Source organism: Hemitrygon akajei, chromosome 3, assembly GCF_048418815.1.
Source record: "Hemitrygon akajei chromosome 3, sHemAka1.3, whole genome shotgun sequence".
Lineage (NCBI taxonomy): Eukaryota > Metazoa > Chordata > Chondrichthyes > Myliobatiformes > Dasyatidae > Hemitrygon > Hemitrygon akajei.
The window spans coordinates 143,005,365-143,031,179 of NC_133126.1; the positions used below are offsets into that span (position 1 = coordinate 143,005,365).

A 25,815-nucleotide genomic window follows, 5' to 3' on the forward strand; every position below is an offset into this window, starting at 1 on the left:
TTAACCCGAACCTAATCACGAGACAATTTACTAAGGCTACATCACACTAGACCGGATAATTTTGAAAACACCGGTTTCGTGTAAAAACGATCGGCGTCCACACTAGGCGTTTTTAAAAATATCTCTGTCCACATTGAAATGGAGATTTCAACGAATCTCCTCCTACTGCGCATGCGCAGGACACATCTACCGAAAAGAACCGACATGTTTGGTGTTGAATCTCGCTGTGAAAGTGCGCGTTACAGACTAGAAAAACTTAAACGATGGGCAGCTGTTGGCTCTCGCGCAAGAGGACTTAAGTTAAAAAAATGAATATGGAGGCAACCGACAGGGAGTTCATGGACAGTATGAACCGGCTGATGACGAACATTGAAAAACTGACTAATTCCGTTGCATTAATAAAGCACCTTGTTAAATGTGTCAAACATGTCTGCATCAGTACTGTTTTACACATTTAACAAGGTGCTTTATTAATGCAACGGAGTACATTAGGCTGTTACACATGTATTGTCAGAGAAGTACTTGCAAAAATAGGTAAACCACTTTCATACAAGCAAGGACAGAAAACAGGGCAAAGTGAGTATACTTATTTATTCAGTAAGTTATGGGTCAAAGTATTTGGTGAATACATTTCTAACTCTTCTGGCTTCAGTCTCGTTGCTGTCTCTTCCGAAATTGTTAGATTGTGTGGAGGGTTGCATTCAGGAAAACAATGAAATGGCACACTGCCGTCTGACAGTGTTTTCAGATTTCTCCAGTTACCCCGTCCACACTGATCTGCCCAAGCGGTGTTTTCAAAATTACACACCCTGGACAGCGTTTCTGAAAAGCTCCAGTTTCGGGGGACAAAAACACTGTTTTAGTGTGGATGGAGAGTAAAAACGAAGAGAAAAAGCTTCGGTTACAGATTTATCTGGTGTAGTGTGGACGTAGCCTAAGACCAATTGACCTACCTGGTATGACTTTGCACCGGGATGAAACAGGAGGTCCCAGAGAAAACCCAAGCATTCCTTGGGGAAGACTTACTCCTTAAAGGGGATGCCAGGATTGAACACTGTGCCCCAAATAGTTTTTAGTTACAGATGATTATTTTGAAATATTGTTGCTGTATGCTACTTCTCAGTTTAAAAAAAAAAATTCGATAGATTTAGTTGAGTCCTGAGAATTGCAAGTGCTGATGAAACATTTTGGGATTGGTGAGACTGCAGAAGTAATAGTGATACTTATGTGCGAGGGTATTACAAAAGTACAATCTTTCTACTGAAACAATGCAGTTACTGGCATCAGGACGGTTGGTGACTGTCAGTCAGATCCAGTAATAATTTTTTAAGTTATAGTTTTTTAAAAATTTAGTTTCTGATTGTAGGACTTGGTGGCTGAAGACAGATATGAAAGCATATAATGATATGCTCAACAGGAAAGAAGTTCCATTTAATGGGATCCTGGATGGATTTCATTGTAGTGTTTACTGACATAGCTTACCGCCTGCTGAGTTCAGCTGTTGTGCACTAAGCTTTTACTTGAGGACAAAGGCATCTTCATGTCATCTGTAAAATATATGGGGTACAGGGAAATAGAGAAAATTTATCGAGCAATTTAACAAAAAGAAGAGTGAATATCATGGCTCTGGTCTCTTCAAATTATATAACGTTCTGCAATTGTTATTCAACCTGAAACTAATGAATTCGTTCAATAATTGGTTCGCTAAATTGCCATTGTTTACATAAAGTGTTAAACTACAGCATTTTCCACTATAACAACGTATTTTTGTTTCACATTGATGCTACACTAAGTTTATCTAATAAGCTGGTCACTGGGATTGACCTATCATTCTGCTGATTGATTGTGGATTATTTTCCAATAAATTTGATTTTGTTCTCATTTTGAATTTGTTAGGTCTTTGTTTAAATTGTCATAGTTCAGATAATGGTCTTGAAATTGCTTACCAGTCAGCCTTTTCAACATGAGTGATTTACCTTGACCCTCAGAATTAGTTGGTTAGGTAACAACTGCTGAGTAAAAAAAAAGTATGGAAATTTGATACTGCATTATTTAATGTCAGGTTACAAACATTTTTTTTTGTTTTCTGTTGCACCAAAAATTAGCCAATCTTTTGAAAATGAATATCACCATTTAGGCTTTAATTTTATCTGTTGCTCTTTACCAATTAAAACTAAAAACAAGGAATACCAGTGATGTCACTCTCAAGAAATAAAAGACTAAACCCTCAAGTTAACTACATAGATAATAGGACTTGCAACCATTTTCTCAGGGTAAACTGTTTGGCCTCATCTGAAGTTGTATGGATAGTAAAGAGGTAAAAAGGAGATCAAAATATGAAATAACCAATCTTATTTGTGTTGAAAATGAAATAGAAAAGTACTGATGGGAGCGATGAAGAGAAAGGAAATCTGTCTTAGTAAAATGATTCAAGTTGCTGCTCAGAGTAAAAAGGTATTCATCAGATGGACAAAACCGTTTAATTATTTTATAAAATCAAAACGTTGGCTAATAGAGTCGGCCCTCCTTATCTGCATGCGTGGATTCAACCAACCACGGATTGGGAAAACCCAGAAGTTCTCTCTCCAGCACTCGTTGTTTGAGTGTGTACAAACTATTTTTTCTTGTCATTATTCCCTAAACAATACAGTATAACAACTATTTGCATAGCATTTACATTGTATTGGGTATTATAAGTAATCTGGAAATGACTTAAAAGTACAGGCAGTCCCCAGGTTATGAATGGGTTCCATTCCTGAGTCCGTCTTTAAGTCGGATTTGAAGTCGGAACAGGTACATCCGGTATTATTTAGCGTCAGTTAGTCAAACGTTTTTCTTAGTATATAGTACATATTTTACCTTTCTGTGCATAGAAAGATATTCAGAGCTGCGCCGCCAGCTCCTAACGTCCACCGCACCGAGCATGTTAAATAAAGTCTGGGGTTCCGCTGGGTCCTAAAGACCACCACACTGAGACAGGTTAAATAAGGGACTTGAGCATCCGCGTTTTTTGGTATCTGCGGGGGGTCTCGGAACCAATCCCCTACAGATAAGGAGGGTTGACTGTATTCAGTTGCATCCAGCTGATATCAACTTGTTGACATTTAACAAAATTATTGATACAGACTTGAGTAGCATTGTACAATAACTTTGTATCATCTGTGTGTAATTTGGTTCCTGTTAGGATAGTATTTGAGATAAAGTTAATTTCTTTATAGCTAAACTGTCTTAAAGCAAGTGACATCTAAGAGTTCAAAATGTCAGCTTTTGGATAGTCCAGTGCACTTTTACAAATCAATAGTGAATTCACATTCATGAGGAAATCTGCAGATGCTGGAAATTCAAGCAACACACACAAAATGCTGGTGGAATGCAGCAGGCCAGGCAGCATCCATAGGAAGAAGTACAGTCGACGTTTCGGGCCGCGACCCTTCGTCAGGACTAACTGAAAGAAGAGATTCTAAGAGATTTGAAAGTGGGAGAGGGAGGGGGAGATCCGAAATGATAGGGTCAAAATGCAGTCGAAAAGTTGAAGGGCCGAAGAAATTATAGATGGCGAGCAGTGAGAGAGGGTATACATTGTTTGCTTTGGAATAGAGAGGTTTGCAAAACACACAATTCATTACAATGGTATAAATACTGAAAGTTTTAATTAGTAAGGCAATGTGCATTTGAACAAAAAAAAAACAAATTGCAGCTGCTGGAAATCTGAAAAGGTAGACACTTTTGAGAATATTCAGGAGATGTTTGTTGCTTGAAACTGGGTTTGATGCGGATTCTCCAGGCAGCTGTACGACCAGAGGATTTTACGATTTTCAGAATGGATCGAACTGTGAACTCTGGTAAGGAAAAAGGTGGCATTGTGTGCTTTTTGGTCAATTCTTGTTGGTGCACAAATGTTGGGGTTATGTCAGCCTCTTGTTCCCTTGATTTTGAACACCTAATGATTAAATGTAGACTATTCCATTTGCCTTGTGGGTTCTCATCTGTGATACTGACCACAATTTATATACCACCAGTGGCCAATTATAAGCAAGTACTGGCAAAACTGCACGATCTTGTCTGCAGGCAAGAGACAGTCCATCTTGATGCATTTTTAAATTATTGTCGATTTTAACCAGGACTGTTTGAAGAAAACCCTGCCCAATTATCACCAGCACGTAACCTGTTGCACCAGAGGTCCCAACGCACCAGACCACTGCTACAGTACGATAAGGAATGCCGATTGTTCCTTTCCAAGACTACATTCTGCCAAATTGAATCATTTGGCTGTACACCTACTACCTGCATACAACCAGAGCCTAAAAGCAAGGCTCCAGAGATAACGACAGCTGAGTTGACAACAGGAGGCAGAGGAGCAGTTACATATTGCCTTGAATTAGAATTCTTTTTATTTCTTATAGTCATCTCACAACGTGAGGGAACAAGAAATTTTTGTATCTTCGTCACTATGTACAAGCAATAAGGAAGGGAAATGTGGGAGGATATTGCCCTAATGCTAAGATTGCATACATAATCGTTTTGTATGCATGTATATACAGTCAGATATGCAATCAGGTCAATGTGTATTGATAAATCTGATGGCCTGGTGAAGGAAGTTGTCCTGTAGCCTGCAGTACCATTTGCCAGAAGGAAGCAGCTGAAACAGTTTGTGGTTGGGGTGCTGGAGATCCTGATAATCCTCCAGGCTCTTTTTACGCACCTGCTGCCGAATAGAGAAAATTTCACATCCACAGATGCGCTGGGCTGTCTGCACCACTCTCTGTAGTGCCCTGTGAATGAGGGTAGTACACTTCCCATACCACTCAGTGACAAATCCAGTCAGGATGCCATCGATGTTGCCCCTATAGAAAGTCCTGAGGACTTGGGGACTCATGCCAAACTACTTCAGCTGTCTGAGGTGAAAGAGGCACTGCAGTGCTTTTTCCCACCATACAGCTGATATGTACAGTCCAGCTGAGATCCTCAGTGTTGTGTATACTGAGGAACTTGAAACTACTCGCCCTCTCAACAACAGACTTGATCTTCAATTTTGAATGCCTCTGACCTGGCCCTCAGCAAATTGTGTATTTCATAGTTCATCCAGGGCTTCTGATTGGGGTAAACCCTGAATGCATCTTGAGTCAGGGAACTGGGCTGTATTCAAGAACTCATCCGATGACCTGAATGACTACACCAGTCTTTATTAAACCAGCTGTGGATGAATGTGTTCCCATGAGTCATTCTGGGTTTATCCCAATCAGAAGCCCTAATGAACTATGAAATCTGGAATTTGCTGAGGGCAAGATTAGAAGCATTCAAACCTAGAGATCAAGAATGTTACAAGAGGTGCACGTATGATCTCTGGAAAACCATCTCATGGGTGAAGTGGAGTTTCTGGGCTAGACTGCACTCCAGAAGGGATGCTCAACAGCTATGGCAGGGTTTGAATGCTATAACTTCCTACAAAATTAAATCTTGCAACATAGGAGACAGGAGAGCTTTGCTTTCCAGAAGAGCTCAATGCTTTCTATGCTCTATTTGACCACCAAAACGGGGAGGAAACATGCACCCCGATGTCTCCCGATGATCCTTTGGTGACAGTTTCTGAAGATGATGTGCGGGCTGCCGTCAAGAGAGTGAATCCAAGGAAAGTATCCAGTCTAGACGGAATACCTGGCTGATTTCTGAAGACCTGTGCTGACCAACTGGCTGGGGTGTTCATAAATATTTTCAATCTCTCACTCCGGCAGTGTGTGGTGTCTACCTGCAACAAGCAGGCATCAATCATACTGGTGCCCAGGAAGTGTGTAGTAACCTGCTTCAGTGACTATTGCCCAGTGGCACTTGCATCCACAGTCATGAAGTGTTTTGAGAGGCTGGTGTTGAAGCATATCAGCTCCTTTCTGAGAGGCGATTTGGATCTGCTCCAATTTGCCTACTGAAGCAACAGATCTACAGCAGATACCATCTCATTGGCTCTTCACACAACCCTGGAACATCTGGACAGCATAGGTGCATACATCGGGACGCTGTTTATCAATTACAGCTCAGCGTTGAGCACCATTATCCTCTCAAAACTAATCAGTAAACTTCAAAACCTGGAGCTCAATGCCTTGTGTTTGCTCAATGCCCCCTTGTGCAATTAGATTTTGGATTTTTTCACTTACAGACCACAGTCAGTTTGGATTGGGAAAAACATCTCCACAATCTGCATCAGCACAGGAGCATCACAGGGACGCGTGCTTAGCCCCCTGCTCTACTTGCTTTACACCTATGACTGTGTGGCTAAGTACAGCTCCGACACCACGTACAGATTTGCTGATGATACCACTGTTGTGGGCTGTATCAAAGGAGGTGATGAATCAGCATACAGGTGAGAGATTGAAAATCTTGCTGAGTGGTATAATAACAATAACCTCTCTCTCATTGTCAATAATACCAAGGAACTGATAGTGGACTTCAGGAGATAGAAACTAGAGGTCCTTGAACCTGTACTCGTAGGAGGATCAGAAGTTGAAGGGGTCAGTAACTTTAAATTTTTGTGTGTCACTATCTCAGAGGACCTGTCCTGGACCCATCATATAACTACAATTGCAAAGGAAGCATGACAGTGCCTCTACTTCCTCAGGAGTCTGAGGAGATTTGGCATGTCATTGAAAAACTTGGCAAACTTCTACAGATTCTATAGATGTATGGTGGAAAGTGTGCTGACCGGCTGCATTATGGCCTGGTATGGGAACACTAATGCCTTTGGAAAATCCTACAAATGTAGTGGATTAGGCCTAGTACATCATGTTGTAAAACCCTCCCAACAATTGAACACATCTACATGAAACGTTGTCGTAGAAAAGCAGCATCCATCAAAAATCCTCACCACCCAGGGCATGCTCTTTCTCGCTACTGCCATCAGTTAGAAGGTACAGGTGCCTCAGGACTCACATCACCAAGTTCAAGAACAGTTACTACCCCTCAACCATCTGGCTCTTGAACAAAAGGAGATAACAAAAGGAGTTATCATTTATAACTGATTGTTTTACTTTAAGGACTCTTGTTATTTATTGCACTTTGTTTATATTTGCATTTGCACAGTTTGTGTTCATTGATCCTGTTTATAGTTACTGTTATTATAAATTTGCTAAGAATGCCTACAGAAAAAGAATCTCAGGGTTGTATGTGGTGACTTGTATGCAATCTGGTAATACTTTTTACTTTGAACTTTAGATGATGTAGTACCTTTGGAGAAGAAAACAGATATTGCTGTGTTTGGTTGATAACCATTTCGTTAGAATGGTTCTGACAAAAAGTTGTCAACTTTAAATTCTTCTTTATTCAGAGGTATTACTCAGCCTGTTTGGTACTTTCAGAATTTTATTTGATGTGTTCTTAGAATTGGTTTGTTTCAATACTTCTCCAATTCCCTTACTCTGTCCACGTAGCCTTACAAGGTTATTTTCAACTGCAAATTTTTTTATTAATTGACTCTTTTTTTTCTCATAGCCATTATTACACGAAGCAAAGTTTTTCCTTGCATTCCCTCTGCATTTCTCACAATAAAAGCTTTATCAGTGTCTCTGGTTTTAGTGCAACCAACTGATGATATCAACTTTGCTTTGTTTAAATCTGTCTTGATCTTGTACTTCTCACCAAATCTCATCAGCTTTGTTTGCTCTGAGGAGAATAACTGTTGAAGTACAGACTAACACACACAAAATGCTGGATAAGCTCAGCAGGTCAGGTAGCATCTATGGAGGAAAATGAACAGTTGACTTTTTGATTGAAGACTTCATCAGGACTCTGATGTCTTGATGATCATCAGGACTCTTGATGAAGCGTCTCAGATTGAAATGTTGACTCTTCATTTCCCTCCACGGATGCTGAATGACCTGCTGAGTTTCTCCAGAATTTTGTGTGTGTTACTCAAGATTTCCAGCATCTGCAGAATTTCTTGTGTCCTGGAGTGAAGAATCTAGTTCAACAAGGAAAGAGACTGGTGATGCAGAATTCTTCTGTCCATATCTGACTTGTATACATTATAATAATCATCTTTACCTTAAGTATTAATGTCTGTGGCATGACTTTTATCAGACTCTGGAATTTCACACAAAGTACAATTAGGTATAGTCAGTTAAAGTTAGTGGTGCCTACATAACTGGGTGGCAGACTTCTTGGAAGGTGCAGCTTGGGGAAAATAAAAACTGACCTTGCGTTTTAGAAGGAACTGACTTAGAAAATATAAAATGCTCGATGAAACAAGTCAAGGCCCACAAGTATTTATCTTACCATCCTGGAAATCACATGATAGAACAATAATGGAGTTTTTGGCTGATCATAACAATCAATCTCTTGCCATTTAGTGTACCAAAGATCCAGATGTGAGGTGAGAAAAGATTCAGTGATTGAAAGCTTTAAAACAAAAGGACAAATTCACCTGTTCCTTTCAAGCATGTAATTCTACTTGTGCTAGTCTCAAATTACCAATACTATAACTCAGTATGTATTTTCTGAAAAACATTGTGGATAATTTACATTTGGATGAATCAAGGCTGTTTCCTTTCACTGTGTCCTTTAACCGTGTGGTTCACAGATTGTCCACTTTTTCAATGAATTAATATTTTCACACTTTATTGAGCATTTATTGCCTCTTGTCTCGGGCTGAATTCTCCAGTTCAGATGTTCTGGACTTAGTGAAGTACCTGGCAATACTGTATAACAGAATGTGATTCTTCTAGCACCTGTCGTCTGGGTGGCTTTCTTTTCTATCTGTTCAATAACTGAAGTATTCACTTTATAACGTGGTCATCAGAACTCTACGAAGTGTTAGTGCTAGTATGCTGAGAATTGGTCTGGAGGTAGTGGTATGTGTGACCACTCTGGGGAAACTTCCAGTGTCCCTGGTAACTTTATCTGCATGAAGTACATTGAGCTGCAGCTCCTTAGAGACCATGTTAAGGAACTGGAGCTGCAGCTGAATGACCTTCATCTCATGGGAGAATGAGGAGATGATAGGTAGGAGCCAGGGGGAGGTAGTCACCCTTAAGTTGCAGGAAGCAGGTACCTGCGTGACTGTCAGGATAGGCAGCCAGTGCAGAGTACCCCTGAATAAGGATATGGGTGGGTTGGGCGGGGGGGGGGGGGGTGGGGGGAGCTGCAGCGACCAGATCTCTGGCATTGTTTGGCTCTGTGGCTCAGATGGGAAGGTGGGAGAAGATGAATGAAGTAGTGATAGGGGCTTCCATCATTAGAGGAGCAAAAAGCAGATTCTGTGGATGTGAATGAGACATCTGGATGATATGTTGCCTCACAGGTGCCAGGGTCAGGGATGTCTCGGATTGAGTCCATGGCATTCTGAAGGTGAACAGCCAGAAGTCTTAGTGCAGATAGGTACCAACAACATAGGTAGAAAAATGGAAGAGGTCCTGAAGAGAGAATATAGGGAGTTAGGCAAAAAGCAGAAAAGCTGGACCTTTAGGGTGGTAATCTCCAGATTGCTGCCTGCGCCACGTGCCAGTGAGGGTAAGAATAGGATAATTTGGCAGATGAATACATGGCTAAAGAATTGGTTCAAGGGGTAAGGTTTCAGATTTCTGGATCATTGCAATCTCCTCTGGAGAAGGTATGACCTGTAGAAATAAAGGAAGGATTGCACCTGAACCTGATGGGGACCATTATCCTTTTGGGAAGGCTTGCTAGAGCTATTGGGGAGGGTTTAAACTTGGCAGGGGGATGCCAACTGGGGTCAAGGATGGGGCAGTTGGTGTACAATGAGATGCAGTATGTGGTGAGGCTGTGATGAGGTCAGGCAAATGATAGGGCAAAATTGCAGTCAGTGGGATGAATTGAGTTGTAAAATGGGGCCGAATTCAAAAGGGATAATGAATACAGGACTGAAAGTATTAGAATGCACACAGTACATGGATCTTGTAGTACAGTTAGAAATTGGCAGGTACTGAGTCGTGGTTGAAAGAAGATCATTGTTGGAAGCTTAACGTCCAAGGGAAGGACAATCAGGTAGGCAGAGGTTCTATTAGTAAAAAATGAAAGCAAGTCCTTGGAAAGGGGTGGCATAGGATCAGAAGATGTAGAATCCTTGTGGGTAGATTTAAGAAACAAGTGTACAAAGACTGGGGTCCTTTATAGTCACCTGAATAATAGCCAGGGGGCTACAAATTACAATGAGAGATAGAAAAGGCATGTGCAAGGGGCAATGTTGTGATAATCATGGGGGATTTCAATAAATAGGTAGATTGGTAAAATCCGGTTGGTGATGGATCCCAAGCGAGGGAATTTGTAGAATGCCTATGAGATGGCTTTTTAGAGCAGCTTGTGTTGGAACCCACTGGGGAAAGGCAATTTTGAATTGTGTGTTGTGTAACAACACAGGCTTGAATGAGGAGCTTGAGGTAGGGAACTTTAAGGAGTCAGTGATCATAATATGATAGAATTCACCCTGGTATTTGAGAGGGAGAAGCTAAAGTCGGATGAATCATATAGTGCAGTAAAGGGAATTACAGAGGCATGAGAGAGGAGCCTAACCAAAGAAGATTGGAAGGGGACACAGTCAGAGATGACAACAGAGCAGCAATGGCTGGGATTTATGGGGGAAATTCAGAAGGTGCAGGAAAGATGCATCCCAAAGATGAAGTATTTTAAAAGGAGGATGAGACATCAGTGGCTGACAAAGGAAGTTAAAGACAGCAAAAGAGTGGACGCATAATACAGCAAAAATTAGTGGGTAAGAGAGGTTTGGGATGCTTTTAAGAACTGGCAGAAGGCAACTAAAAAATCTATTAGAAAAAAGATGAAATATGAAGGTGAGCTAGCTAAGAATATAAAAGTAGATACAAGAATTTTTTTCTGATATATTTAAAGAGTAAAAGCAAGAAGAGTGAATGTTAGACCACTGGAGAATGCTGCTGGAAAGGTAGGGGACAAAGAAATGGCAGAATAATTATTTTGCATCAATCTTCACCATGAAAGACACGAGCAATATGCCAAAAAATTGAGCATGTTGGGGCAAAAGTGAGTGTTGTTGCTATGACTGTTGAGGTGCTTGGGAAGGTGAAAAACCTGAGGGTAGATAAGTCACCTGGATCAGATGGACTACACAGCAGTGTTCTGAACGAGGTAGCTGAAGAGATTATGGAGGTATTAATAATGATCTTTCAAGAATTACTGGATTCTGGAATGGGTCTTGAGTTATGGAAAATTGCAAATGTCACTCCACTTTTTAAGAAGGGAGGGGGGCAAAAAAGGTAATTAAAAGCCAGTTAGCTTGACTTTCATGGTTGGAAAAATGAAGTCTATTATTAAGGATGACGTTTCAGGGTTGTTGTCGGGGCCACCTTTTTCACATTTTATGTTAATGATTTGGATGAAGAAATTGATGGCTTGGTAGCCAAGTTTGAAGATGAAATGAAGGTAGTGTTGAGGAACCAGGGAGGGTATAGAAGGGCTTGGATTGGGGGAATGGGCAAAGAAGTGACTGATGGAATATAATGTAGGGAAGTGCATGGTCATGCATTTTGACAGAAGGAATAAAGGCGTAGAATTTTTTTAAGTGAGGAGAAAATACAAAAATCAGAGGTGCAGAGAGACTTGAGAGTCCTTGTGCAGGATTCCCTGAAGGTTAACTTGTAGGTTGTGTCAGTGGTATGGAAGGCAAATACATTGTTAGCATTCATTTCAAGAGGACTAGAATATAAAAGCAAGGATGTAATCCTGAGGCATTGGTTAGACTGTACTTGGAGTATTGTGAGCAGTTTTGGGCCTCTTATCTAAGAAAAGATGTGCTGGCATTGGAGAGTGTCCTGAGAAAGTTCACGAGAATGATCGCAGGAATGAAGGGGTTAACATATGGGCAGCATTTGATAAGTCTGGGCTTGTACTTCTGGAGTTTAGAAGAATGAGAGGAGGGATCTCATTGCAACCTTTTGAATATTGAAAAAACCGGGTAAAGTGGCTTTGGAGAAGATGCTTCCTATAGTGGGGGAGTTTCGGATCATAGAGAACAGCCTCAGAATTGAGGGGCTTTGATTTAGAACACAGATAATGAAAAATTTCTTTAGTCAAAGGGTGGTGAATCTGGAATTAATTGCCTCAGACAACTGTGCAGGCCAAGTCATTGGGTATATATTGGGTATAAGTTGATAGGTTTTTGATTAATCAGGGTGGTAAAGGTTATGGGAAGAAGGCTGCAGAATGGGGTCGAGAGAGATAATTAGTAGTGATGGAATGGCGGAGCAGACTTGATGGGCTGAATGGCCTAATTCTTGGCTCCTCTGTTTTATGGTCTTATGTTTTTTTGAAAACAATGACTTTCAGTATATTAAAAGTCCATTGTGTTATTGCACTGGACAGAGCAAAGCAGCTATTCAGAAATAGGCATTTTGAGTTGCATAGTGCCATTTATAAGTATCTACATAAAAGTCCCTGTGAATGATTTCTTATTGGAGACTTTATTCCAGATCACTGTAACAGCAATTATGTGTGGAGTCCCATTCTGGTGAGCCAGCATGCTGGATTTTCTTTGCTGTTTGTTCAGCTATAGAATCATCATGATCATTATGTGCTGTTGTATGACATCATCTATGACTGTTTGTTCTTGGCAAATTCTATAGAAGTAGTTTGCCTTTGCAGCCTTCTGAGCAGTGTCTTTACAAGATGAGCACCCCAGCCATTATCAATAGTCTTCAGAGATTGTCTGCCTGGTGTCAGTGGTTGCATAACCAGGACTTGTGATGTACAGTAGCTGCTCATGCAACCGTCAACCACATACTCCAGTGGCTTCACATGACCCTGATTGTGGCGTCTAAGCAGGTGCTACACCTTGCCCAAGGGTTGCCTGCAGGGCTAGTGGAGGTAAGGAGCACTTTACACCTCCTTTATAGAGATATATCTCCACCCTGCACCCAAAGAAGGTATAAGGTATCTTTCCTTGGATAATACACCACCCTGTCCTATTGCTTTTACTATTTCAAGACTTTATTAAGCACTTATTTGGTCTTGATTTGCTTTACTGTTCACAGATTTTTCATTTTCTATGTACATTAATTCACCATTGGATTTTTAATTTTTGTGATGCAGTCAAATAGCAACTTTCGTACTACACATTGTAGTTAAATTTGATAGTAGCAATGAATAAAAATAATTCAACGTCGTCCATTATTTAGGGAGACAAAAACATTTAGTCCTGATAAAAGCCCAAAACCTTGATCAGTGTTAAGCATTCTTTTTGTTGTTGCTGTTAATGTGAAAACATAGCTTGCATAATCAGGTTCTCAAATGATCCAGATTTTTGTAGCTTTCTATAAAAAGTTTTCAACAGCAGTAGCAATTATTTTTAAGTGGCATTATCAATAATGACACAATGGAGGCCATTTGGCTAACTCATACAAGTCCATGTTGGCTGCCATGGAATCATACAGCACAGAACCAGCCTCTCTGGCCCAACTCATTCATGCCAAACCAGCTGCTTACCCAAGTTAGCCCCATTTGCCTGTGTTTGGTTCATATCCTTCAAATTTTCTTATTCATCTGCAGGTACCTATCTAAATGTTTAATCACTCCAATTGTTCATTAACTTCACCACTTCCTCTGGCAGTTTGTTCTACATACTCACCACCATCTGTGAGTGGAAAAACTTGTCTCTTAGATCCACTTCTCAGCCTTTCCCCTCTTACCTTATACCAATTGTCTCTAGTTTTAGACTCTCCTCTGGGGGAAAAAGATTTAACATTATCTATGTTTGTCATGATTAAATACATGAATGAATGAAATTAATTTATTTCGGTCAGTACAAACATAACAAAATGAATCATTTACAACGATGATTTCATGGGACAAAATTACCACAAAAAACAGAGAGATTCTTCAAAACAGACCGAAAGGGTGTAGGCTGAAGCTCCAGCTTATTACACCTACCCCTCTTACTTATACAACAACATATTTGGCGTCAATCATCACATCAAAAACAAAGAATTTCATAATCGTTTAACACAAAATCCAAATCCAAATATAATTTATTCACATTACACTCATTCATTTTAAATCATGTATTTTATATTTGGTCATTAAATAATTTTTAAATAATTTTTTAAACTTGTTAAGTGTAGTGCATGTTTTCAAATACTACAGCTATTCCATAGATTCACCCCTCTGACTGAAATAAAATGATTTTTTTGCATTTGTTCTTATCCTTTGTTTTTGAAATCTACATGTTCCCCTCAAATCATGTTGACTTTCTCTCATTTTAAACAACCTTTGGACTTCGTGGTAGCTGCCCATTTTTTTTACTTTATACATAATTTGTATTATTTTAAAAGCTACAAAATCTCTGAATTTTAAAGTGTTTAGTCTCACCCAGCATTTTGTACAGCTGTAACATGACGTTTCAAATCTTCTTCTCAGTGTTCTGATTGATGAAGGCAAGCATGCCACACACACTTTTCACCATCCTGTCTAACTACGTTGCCTCTTTCAGGGCGCTAAATTCTTGTGCCCCTAGTCTCTATTCTGCAACACTCTCCAGGGCCCTACCATTTACTGTGCAAGTCCTGCCCCACTTAACTTCCCATAATGCTGAGCAGTACCATCAGTTGCATTTCTACATTCATTCCCCTCTGTTACTCTCACTCACATGACCAAGAACTCTGTTTCTTTTTTTTTGTATTAATCTATACCAGAGGGTTTAGACTTTGGGTTGTGATTGGAAACGGTAATATCCAATAAAAACAAAAACAATGATGGGGAGAATATGCAAGCTTCACACAGCAGCCAAGGTCAGGGTTAAATCTGGGTTCCCAGAGCAGTGAAGTAGCAGTATTAACATAACATCATTAATTCATTGCAAAGGTGACAGAACATCGTAAATAAACACTGTTCTTAGATACTGCTACTTGGACAAGAGCAAACTACATTTTGAAATCCTGAGGGGCTAATCACTTTTTTTTCAGAACATCTTTCTTGTTTTTTTTTCTGATCTTGTGGAAATAGTTGGAGAAAAGCAATATTTGTGTGTTCCCTTTACCACGATTAGGTAAAGTGAGCTGTTATCAACTGCTTACTCTACATTCCCAAAGAAGAGCTGAAATACATTGAAGCCGCAGGCAAGACTGTTGTTAGACATCCAGATTACTTTTATCATTTAATTTAAATAGTGGTAAACTAGACCGCGCGCAAAGAAGAAATATACTGGTGCAAATTTACACTTTTAACTCTGTACAGTATATGATTGCAATGATTATAGGATAACTTCCTGATTTCTCTTTGATTTCATTAAGTATTTTGTGGTAGAATCACCCAAAAGAATATTATATATTCCAACACAAACTTTGAATATATCTTCCTCTTTTTGCCAAGTAAAAATTTCCTTCTGTCATTGTGAACTGGATTCTAGATCGTGACTGTTAAATTTTTCAGCAGTTCTGCATTTATATAATCTACCCTTCTCACAACATAACAAGTTCTTCTCATTGTCTTCTTTACCTGTTTTCTCATCTAACAGTTCTCCTTTGCATTTTCAGCTTCAGGTTCTGTTTTGGAACTTTTCCCCTTTTGACATTTCGAATAGATTAATCCTTTCTCAACACCCTGGTATAGTCACCACTAATTTCTTTTACACTTACAAAGCATCTTCCAAAGGTCAATGTACATCTATCACACTTTGCTGTCACAGAATTCCTCTTGGAATTCAACAGTGGAGCCCTGTCTTGATAAGTTCCCTGAGGGGTACATATCTCCCATCTATGCTAGTAAGACATGTAGAATCAGAATCTTAATTAATTTGGGGTTTTGGCTTTGAGGTTTGGAGGGAAGAGGCAAGTTACATCTTTTGTTTCTTGTTCTATGAATAAATTATTTGTTAGTTTTTAACATCTTAAAAATCTACAATTTTTAACTAATTGTAGTGATCTTAGTAGATTTTGAAGTATGGTTACATATCACAGCACTTTAAAAACTTTCAAAATGGTTCTTTCAGTTTAGATACAAGACAAAGTTCTGCCCCAGCTGTGTCTCCCGTAAAAGGTAAGGATAGGGGGGAGAGGTAAGGATAGAACATCAACTTGTCTGAGGCTTTGCTGTCAGTTAGAATACACTATGCTTTGTCAGGTACGAAGGGATAACTCGATCAGTTCTTCTCATCTGGTCTAGATGTTGTGGTGACAGGTTGAATCGGGCCTGTTAACACTGATTCTCAAAAGATGCTGCTTAACCTTTCTTGAGTATTTCCAACACTTTCTGTTTGTGCTTAAGGTGGAATACATGAATGTTAGGAATACAACAGAAAGAATCAAATTTATTATACTGGTATAAATTTTTTGAACTTTTTTATGGCTGATATGGAAAAATTAATGCCCCAATTCAAAGAGCTAGTTCCTACAATGATTTGTAATACACACAATTTTGGAGGAACTCGTCAGGCCAGGCAGCATCTATGGAAAGGACTAAGCAGTTGACGTTTCTGGCCGAGATCCTTCATCAGGGCAATGATTTACTGATTTTTTTTATCCTTGATCTTTGGAAGCTTTAGAGGTTGGAAAATGGGCCATCACTCTTCGGACAGTGAAGCTGACACAAGAAGTCGTCGTAAGAAGAAACATCGGAGGAAGTCCACTTCCAGCAGTTCTTCTGACAGCAGAACGTACATTCGGAAAAAATCTAGTAGAAGAACAAGATCGCACTCACGTAGTCGCCGTTCCCATTCCCGTTCAAAAGATAGAAGGTAAGTAGCATGAAATGTGTTACAGCAATGTATCAATACATTAACTGGCGTTAACATAGTTTCCATGTAGAAACAGAAATAAAAGAATAAAATCAACATATCTGTTGCCTGATTTTTGCTAATATTTTTCATGTCCCCCTCTATAACTTAGTTGCATTGGCAGTTTTTGATCGAGTATGTTTTGGTTTAGATAGGAATGTCAAATTGGTACTCATCGCATATTTGTTGATGGAATTGAAAATAACAGGTTGGCATATTTCCCATCAGTTCAGTAGATTCAGGATAGCAGTTTGAAGTGAAATTATATCTGCTTGTTATTGGTTATATAAATCCATCCACTGATATGAGAGCTTATGAAGGCACTGGGCAGAATGTGTCATAAAGCAGTTGACAAACTGAATGTGGCATTAAGAGCTATCTGCCGTATTACTTTTCAACTAAATCTTCTCTTATCTGTAGAATTTTTTTTTGCACAGAAATTAAAGCTTTCTTAATTCATCTTTAAAAATAAGCAAATTGCAGGTAATTCTAAGTAATTCTCAGATATAATACCAAGAACGACTACAAGAGGAGATTTATTCTGAATAAAAGTGGCTATACCTGATGTTTTAATGTTGCAAAAAATGGAATTGAACTAATGAGGTGCACCATGATAGTCTACTTTTAACATCTGATCTATTTCAATTTGTGTCTATTTGAAGTCAGAGTAAACACCTCCCTTTGAAGTGGTCTTCGGAACTATAGCTGACATCATTTATAATTTGCTTGGTTTCAGGATGAACCTAGTAATATTAATTTCAATGAAAGAAAATGAAATTCTGTGGGTAAGAAAAAATTCAGCTGAAGAGTAATATAGCAGATAGCTCTTAATGTCATATTTGATTCACCAACTGGTTTATGGCGAAAATGTCAGTGACAACAATAATGGTTTTGTTCCATAATGATGTTTTCCTCAGAGAAACATTCAAGATGAGCCATCATGCAATAAAACTCTATAAAATGAAGTTGTCACTTTTTGGAGTGACTGCTTGTGCAATTTTGAGGATATTGTGATAACATTGTTCATTTAAAGGTGGCTCCAAACACTTGAATCTGACTAGAATGAGAATAAAATGATGATAAAGTGTAAATGCGCATGAACACTTGGTGTTTAAAATAGATAAAAGTTGGAAATTGACAACAAAGTGACATTATCAGATTAAAATGTGAATGAGATCTATTGGAAAGAATTGTGTTCTTGGACAAAGTACAGCAAGTTAAATGGGATGGAGCAAATGATAGTAAAAGGATGTAGTGTATTATGTATAGTAAATAAAATATTCAGAGTTGCAGCAATACAGTATTATTTGAAATGACCACTAATATGGACTCTACTGAAAAGTAATTTATGTGGCTTTGAATTTAACAATAAAAACACAAGCTAAGAAAACAAATTATAATTGTACAATTCCCACAATGTACTCATTTGCTGCAAGAGGAAAATATGGTCTTGGGAATTGTGCATTGATTTGATTGGCTAGAAAATGACCAAGTAACCAATGTATGCATAAACATTTGCTCAATAGATTAAATATTCTGTATGTTGATGTTTTGATCGCACAGCTCTATAGTTGAGATACTATTTTGTTCATAGTTTATATTGAATGTTTCGATCAGTGGGTCTTGAGCACTGCAAGGTATTTAAACAGTTCTTATGAATTTAAGCATGTCTGAAATAAATGCTTCTTTCAGTGGAATATTTGTTGCATAACATCGCAGCTAAATACAACAAAAATGAAACTACCTGTGAATCTTGATACATAATTCTTTATGAACCATAAACTGGTTTCACAATGCTTTCTGAGTCTTTTAATTTTTAAATTTTTTAAATATCTGAACTAAGTGGAAGACAAAAATGCATTGCATCAAACAGCTTCTAACATACTTATCATCCTTAATACTTCAGACATAGGCGACGTTCAAGCAGTAGCTCATCATATGAGAAACGAAAGAAACGAAGGAGTCGTAGCAGGTCACGGGATCGAGGCAAGTCCTACAGATCACGCCATTCTAGGTCAAGAAGCAGGAATAGAAGGTATGATATTATCTTTTCTATGCGGCAAGTAATGATGTGTTTGGTTAATCCTTCCTTCAGTTTCTAAACTATTTTGTCTTTTATTTTACAAACCAACTCTAGCTGGTGCATTTTCCTAAAGAGTGCTTTGTTGCGGTAACAGATGGACACTGGAGGGGGAGAGGAATTGTTTGGAGAGATGACTGAGGTTGATCACTATTTTGTCAAGCGGAAGGCCATCATAAACAAAAGTAAGAGAGTAGCTGAGCACATCCATAAGGACAGAGGCTTTGAAGTTTGATAGTGACTGTGATGGAGTTTGGGATATTTTCTATTGGAGGGAAGTGAGTGTTATATTGAGAAAATTAAAATAATTGCAGATGCTGGAAATCTGAAGTAAAAATAACATGCTGGAAAAGACTAGCAGGTCAGGTGGCATCTGTGGAAAGAAAGCAGTTAAAATTTAGAGCCTTTGACCCTTCATTGAAGTCGGCAGAGGATGTGAGTGTCAAATGATTCAGTGAGATCAGTTTGGGCTGGATTGGCCAAATAAACCAAAGAAAAGGGTTTATGTGTGTGGGTTAAATTATTTAAAAGAAGGGAATAGGTGAATGAGGACAGAAGACATGAAATTATATATGGGGTTAGAGAAACTGGCTTGCTTTGAAATTATAGGAAGAAAAGGTTCTCAATAGAGAAACTGAGAGGAAGTCATAAATGATTAAGATGTTAATTTAATATACTAATCATTATTAAGATGCTTAACTAAAAGACATAGGAAATAAAAGGGCATATTGTGCTCAAAGGCAGAGAAGGGCAGATGAAGAGGCAGAAGCATTCTTGGCAATGGTAGCAAGTGCTGAGGCAAGTGAAAAACTGTTTGTTCCATTGTGTGGAAAAGATTAGCAAGAGGCCCCATCTTGTTTTGGTTTGAGAACCCAGGCTTCAATATTCTGACATGTAGGAGACTCGGCATCATGCATTGTGGAAAATGACTTGCTCGTGCAATTATTCATTAAAATCCTTTTTTTTTATGATCTCCTGCCATTATGGGGGGGTGGAGAGGAAATGATGATTGGGAAATTAAAATGATTGGTATAACCAATGCTTTAGCTGGCAGGTGATGTGGTATCAACACTGGATTTCGAGGTCAATGATCCTAAGTTTGAATCCAGCTGACTCCTTGCATGTTTTCCATCCATGCTAGGTTGAGTATTGAGCTAGCAAATTGGCCTGCTAAATAAACAGTCAAATGCTACGGAAAAGACAAAAATGCACCCTGTCCTCCCTCTCTCCCCCCCCACCCCCGGATAGTTAGGGTGTTTGGAAATAGTCTAAGGAGAAGTTTGGGTTGAGAAGATCATGAGGTCAGAGGAATATATTGGTGCTGGCGAGAAGATTGTTGAGGGCAGAGTGGAGAAAGCTCTAGGGGGCAAAGCAGGTATTGGCATTATAGTAGTAAAAGGCTGATCATTTTGTTTACAAAGATAAAATTGAAGTCTGCAAGTCTGCTTATAGTAGCACAGAATCTTGATAGTATCTATATACTTGTAGTAGCTCTATATAACTAGTATCTCAGAATCCCCAACTCTCACCCAGGTTGTGATGGGCATTTTTAATCATTGAACAGGTCTCAACCCTCTGGTTAAAATCTGCTTCAATATTTAAGGCCCAAACCATTTATGAACCTCTTGAGAATTTAATTCTGGATATCAGCTGTACATAGATACTATATAAGGATGCTCTGTGTACAGTGGCTCCATGTGTGTTCATATTTGTATGCAGTGATAATCTGCTGAAGGCAGAATAACACAAAATCTTAGAGATGAGTGAGAAGATATCACAGGGATTTGGAGGAATCTGATCACAAGGATAAGATTTGTTCAAATTTGAACAGTAAAGCATTGTAGGTCAGTGAATCCCTTCTCTCTCCCCCCCCCCCCCCACCCCTAATAAGGTATGGTGAAATGAACTTGGTGTTTATTAGTAAATAGGTTACTCAAATGGAATTTATTTTTAAAATGTTTTTGCAATTTGCTTAGTGGTTGATGCTGCTTGTAGTAACCGTCCGTTATAGACACAATAAAGGAAAAAAGGTGACCACATTTTTGAAAAAAAATTCAAGTCAGTGACTGATTAGTTAACATTATTGGGAAACATTCTTATCATGACATTGTAATTTTTAAAAAATTTGCTTTTCTTTTGTTTGCTTACTTAAATACACATTCAGAAATTGAGACACCTTAGAACCAGTGGAACATTAAATGTAATCCATGTACAAAGACATTTAAGATCCTGGCAAGATAAAATATTAATAACCTCAATGCTGCAATGCAATTTTAACCCAAGCTTGTTAACATTCCTTGTCCTTGCGCCATAATGTTTTTGTGTGAATTTGAATTCAATATTCAACATTTTAATGTGTTAATATTAATTTTGCAAATAATATGAAACTGAGTTTAGATATTTGTAGTCATGACTGCATATTACAAAGAATGGCTGATTTCTAAATTTGTGCATATCTAGATTAATATTAGGCTTTCATGAGAGCATTTGATTGAGAATGACATTGTAATTTTACTAATTTATTGAAGAAGTACTTAACAGAATACTGATGACTTTTTAAAAAAACTTTTTCAGGAAGATATTAGTATTGTCAATATTTAAGTTGGTCAATAATAATCATTAAGGACTATGCTCTATTTACTTAAGGAAGGTTAATTTGATTGCTCCCATGAAGTATATGTAGTATTCTCCTGAGATTTTCAGCCTGTACACTAAGTTACTGTAACAATGTTGGCACATGTTTAAATCGTACTGAATATAGTAGTCTGTGTTCTTAAGATTTTCTTAAATAAGTAGCTATAATTCCAATGATTCTGAAAAGATTACTGACATCTGCTAATGGACAAAATTTAAAGTTGTTATAAGTTTTGTCCTTTTTAATTGGTTTGGTTAACTCAATGATTTTCACTGCTATCAAAGTTCTCAGACTTAATTTTGGTAGAAGTATTTTACTATATTCAAAACATTTAGTTTAACAGTAATTCCTTTACGTTGAAATACTTGTGTTACAAAAATGCCTTTATTTAGAAAATGATCTTAAATGGTCAGCTTGTTTGTGGTAAGTAGAGAAAAAACTGAATTAATTGGGGAAAATGTAATAATTAAAATTGTGATTCTTCATATTGAGTCCATACGGTGCATTCAGTTTTATAAATCTTTGATCTGGAGAAATATAGAGAAAAATCTGTTTATAGATTTCTCAAACTGCCTATATGAGAACATAGAGAAATCTTTCGGCATGACAAAATTTAATAAATCATCCCATTTCCTAATTTGATCATATTAGATGCTGATGTGGAAGAAGCGTTTCAAATAGCAGCTCCTCATTAATATACATCAGTCTAGGGAATAGAATGTAATACTTATGCAGGGATGTCATAGTTACTGTTTCTAAGTTTACTAAGTGGAACAGGTTGATGTGATATGGGGTGTTATTTGTCACTGTCGCATTAAAATGGTTTGGGTCTAGTTATGGAGTCCAAAAAGGCGTCTGCTGATAAATCAAAACTGGATTGAGTGGACAGGAGACAGTGATTGATACTCTGACAGGATATGAAGAAAAGAATCTTGATATAAGAATGCATGATATTGAAAATGAGCGGAAAATGGCTCTGGAGTATGGATATTATTCAACAAAATGAGAATAATAGTGGCATGAAAATATTGCTGAGAGAAAATTTGGATAGTAATTATTGGAATATTACACATTTAGGTATAATAAAATTGTTTGAAATGCTTTCCATGACATATTTTTTGAATAAATAAATCACATTTTTTATTCAAAAGTATTGAATGTAATGCTATTTATATTTAACTTGTATTTTGCATATTTTTCAACTGACACATTCACAATTGACAAGGAACCTGATTTTTCACAAGTGTGCCCAGTGTCATAACTAAAGAAGAGTTTTCATTTAATGGAATTTGAAGTAATTAGATTGAGACAATCATAGTACTGAAAGCAAATATCTTTAAAAAGGAAAATAATATAATATTTTATCATGGATGATTTTTTTTGCACAAGAAGGTTTAATGAAGTTTTGTTGATTTATATTTATTTTAATATTTCTTAGTTATGTGACTTTTGTTTTTTTGAATAATATACAGCATCTTGCTCAGAACCCTGCAAATAATAGTTTAATGAGAATAAAAGTAGTGGGAATTTACTGAATACTATATTTTTGAATTGACACAATATATTCTTTGTCTTTAACGATTATATTAAATGAAGAATTTGGATACAGGATTTTGACATTTGGTAAAGGATGTAAGATGCTTGAAACATGTCAATGTGCTGACTCTTTGGTTTTGTTGCCCTGATGATTAATGCCTTATTCTTTCCTGTTACAATATATATTGTGGAAATTCTTTGTATCATGCAAGCAAGAATGATCCATCTGCAATTGTTTCTTGTGGGTTGTAAAAGAGGTTTTAATGCACAAATAGCTTTTCAAAAAGTGGTTCTTTCTTGATGTATAGAAAATATATACTTGCATTCAGTACACAGAATTAATGGTACCCAAACTTGGCATTTTAAGTAAGAATCCTTTTTTGATGTCAAAGTTACAATTGTAAGTGCCCTCACTTAAAGTGTACAGCATAACTTGAAAATTCTTTTGGTTAAACCAAATAAATTGAACACATTTTTGAATGAGACATTTTTGTATTAACTCGTATTGCTGAATAAAACGCTAAATGAAATAATGTAACATTTAAACAGTGAAGCATGAATACAGAAAGATAGAAGAACAAAATGAATAACAAAATTTATTAAGGACATAATCTGAAGATAATGGTCAGATTGATATAGGAAATGAGGCAAAAGGATAGAGGTCAAAAAAACATCCTGGAGAATAATATTGCTTTAGATTCAGAATATAGCAAAACAGAAGTGTGCACAACTGAAAGTTGTCTGTAGGCTTGGAAATCAGCAATGAACACAAAATCAAATTTAAGTCTTTGAGAGAAATGATGTTGGCTTCAAGGAAAACAGAAAAAATAATAATATCCAGGGTTAGATGTTGTTTGTCTTGGTGTCTAGAGCTAGTAATGGTGGGATTTGCAAGGCTTGGGCAGTTTTCTTGCAAAACTAAGTAGGCACTGGGGATAAAGAGTATATTGAAATCTGGTTAATGCAGTATCTATATTCAAAAAAAATGAAAGACAAAGCAAACAGACCCATTAGGCTTATTATTCCCTGTAAAGTAATGCCATCTATTATTGTGATTAAACTTAAGTATTATTGGTGCAACTTCCCACTGAATAGAAGTTGACAATCCCATAAGATAGTTAACTATGGCGTCATAGAGCACTGCCGCAAAAAATGCCAGACCTCCTGACCCTTCTAGCCCACATTTAACTTTCATTCTGCCTAGTCCCGTCAATCTGCACCTGGACCGTGGCCCTCAATACTCCTCCCACACGTACTTTTCCAAACTTCTCTTAAATGTTGCAGTCAAGCCCACACCCATCTTTTCCTCTTGCAGCTCGTCCCACAGTTGTGCCACCCTCTGGGTGAAGAAGTTCTCCCTCAGGGTACCTTCAAATATTTAACTTTTCACCCTTAATCAATGGCCTCAAATTCCCCTAGTCTCATATAACCTTAGTAGAAAAAGCCTACTTGCATTAAACCCTCATAATTTTGTATACCTCAATCAAATCATTAGGTATATTTAAAATGGAGGTTGACTTCTTGATTAGTAAGGGCTCCAAAGATTATGGGGAAAAGGCAGAAGAATGGGATTGAGAGGGTTAATAAATCAGCTGTAATTGAATGGCAGAGCAGACTTAATGGGCTAAATGACCTAATTCTGCTCCTATATCTTATGGTCATAGGGACCAGAACTGCAAACAATATTCCAGATTTGGCCTCACCTGCATCTCATACACCTTCAACATAACATCTGAAATCCTGTACATTATGCTCTGATTTGTGAAGGCCAAAATATCTAAAGCTCTATGACCCTATCTAGCTTGGCATATTTTCAAGAAATTATGGATCTGTATTTCCAGATCTTTGTTCCACCACATTCCTCAGTGGCCCACCTTCCACTGTAGTCTTACACTGGTTTGTCCTCTCAGAGTACAGTACCTCATCTTCTTCTGCATTAAATTCCATTTTTCAGTCCATCTTTCTCACTGGTCCATATCCCACTGCAAACTTTGATAGCCTTCCTCCTCATCCACTATGCGCCCAGTCTTGGTGTCATCCACAAATCATTAATGTTCATGACGAACAGCAATGGACCCAGCACCAAACGCTGCACACCATTAGTCACAGCCTCCAGTTGGGGAGGCAACCATATTCAACCTTCTGGTTTCTCCCGCTAAGCTAATATCAAATCCAATTTACCACTTCAGTTGTTCCATTTAATACCAGAGAATCTATACAATATACAACATGAAATTCTTGCTCTCGGCAGACGTCGGAACAGAAGAAAAACCCCAAAGAATGAATGACAGAAGAAACATAAGAACCCCAAAGTCCCCCACTGTCCCAATTGGACTCTAGCCACTTTGAAAGGAAAATAGAGACATTACTTCATCCTGAATGCTAAGTGACTGAACCTCCTGGATCAGCCTCCCATGAGGGACTTTGTTGAGTGTCCACTGCCTTTCCTTCAATTTTTCTGTTAATCTCTTGGAGAATATCTGAGCTTGGTTAGACACAACCTACAATACAGAGAGTGATGTTGAGTATCTCTAATCAGGCCCTGTATCTAATTAGTATATCTGGTCTCTTTATAAAAAAAAATAATTTAAAAAAATTCCAATAATTTACCCGCTACTGATGTCAGGCTCTCTGGCCTATGATTTCCTGCCTTATTTATAGAGCATTTCTTGAACAATGGAGCAATATTAGCTATCCAACAATTCTCCAACATCTCATCCATGGCTAAGAACATTTTAAAAACCTCTGCCAGAAACCTTTCACAAGGTGTGAGCGGACACCTTATCAGGCCATGGGGATTTCTCCATTCTAATTTACCTCAAG

At 38.0% G+C, this 25,815-nt stretch overlaps 1 protein-coding gene across 2 annotated transcripts in view; it reads left to right on the top strand.

Annotated features, from left to right (window-relative positions):
* Nucleotides 1-25,815, top strand: part of rsrc1 (arginine/serine-rich coiled-coil 1) — a 384,446-nt gene that overhangs the window by 13,291 nt on the left and 345,340 nt on the right. The window contains exons 2-3 of one of the 2 annotated variants that reach the window (XM_073040974.1): nt 16,505-16,702; nt 18,648-18,776. In XM_073040974.1, coding sequence (XP_072897075.1) covers nt 16,521-16,702; nt 18,648-18,776 — 311 coding nt within the window. In that variant the 5' untranslated portion in view covers nt 16,505-16,520. The remainder of the gene's footprint in view (nt 1-16,504; nt 16,703-18,647; nt 18,777-25,815) is intronic. The other variant, XM_073040975.1, reaches the window with a different exon arrangement.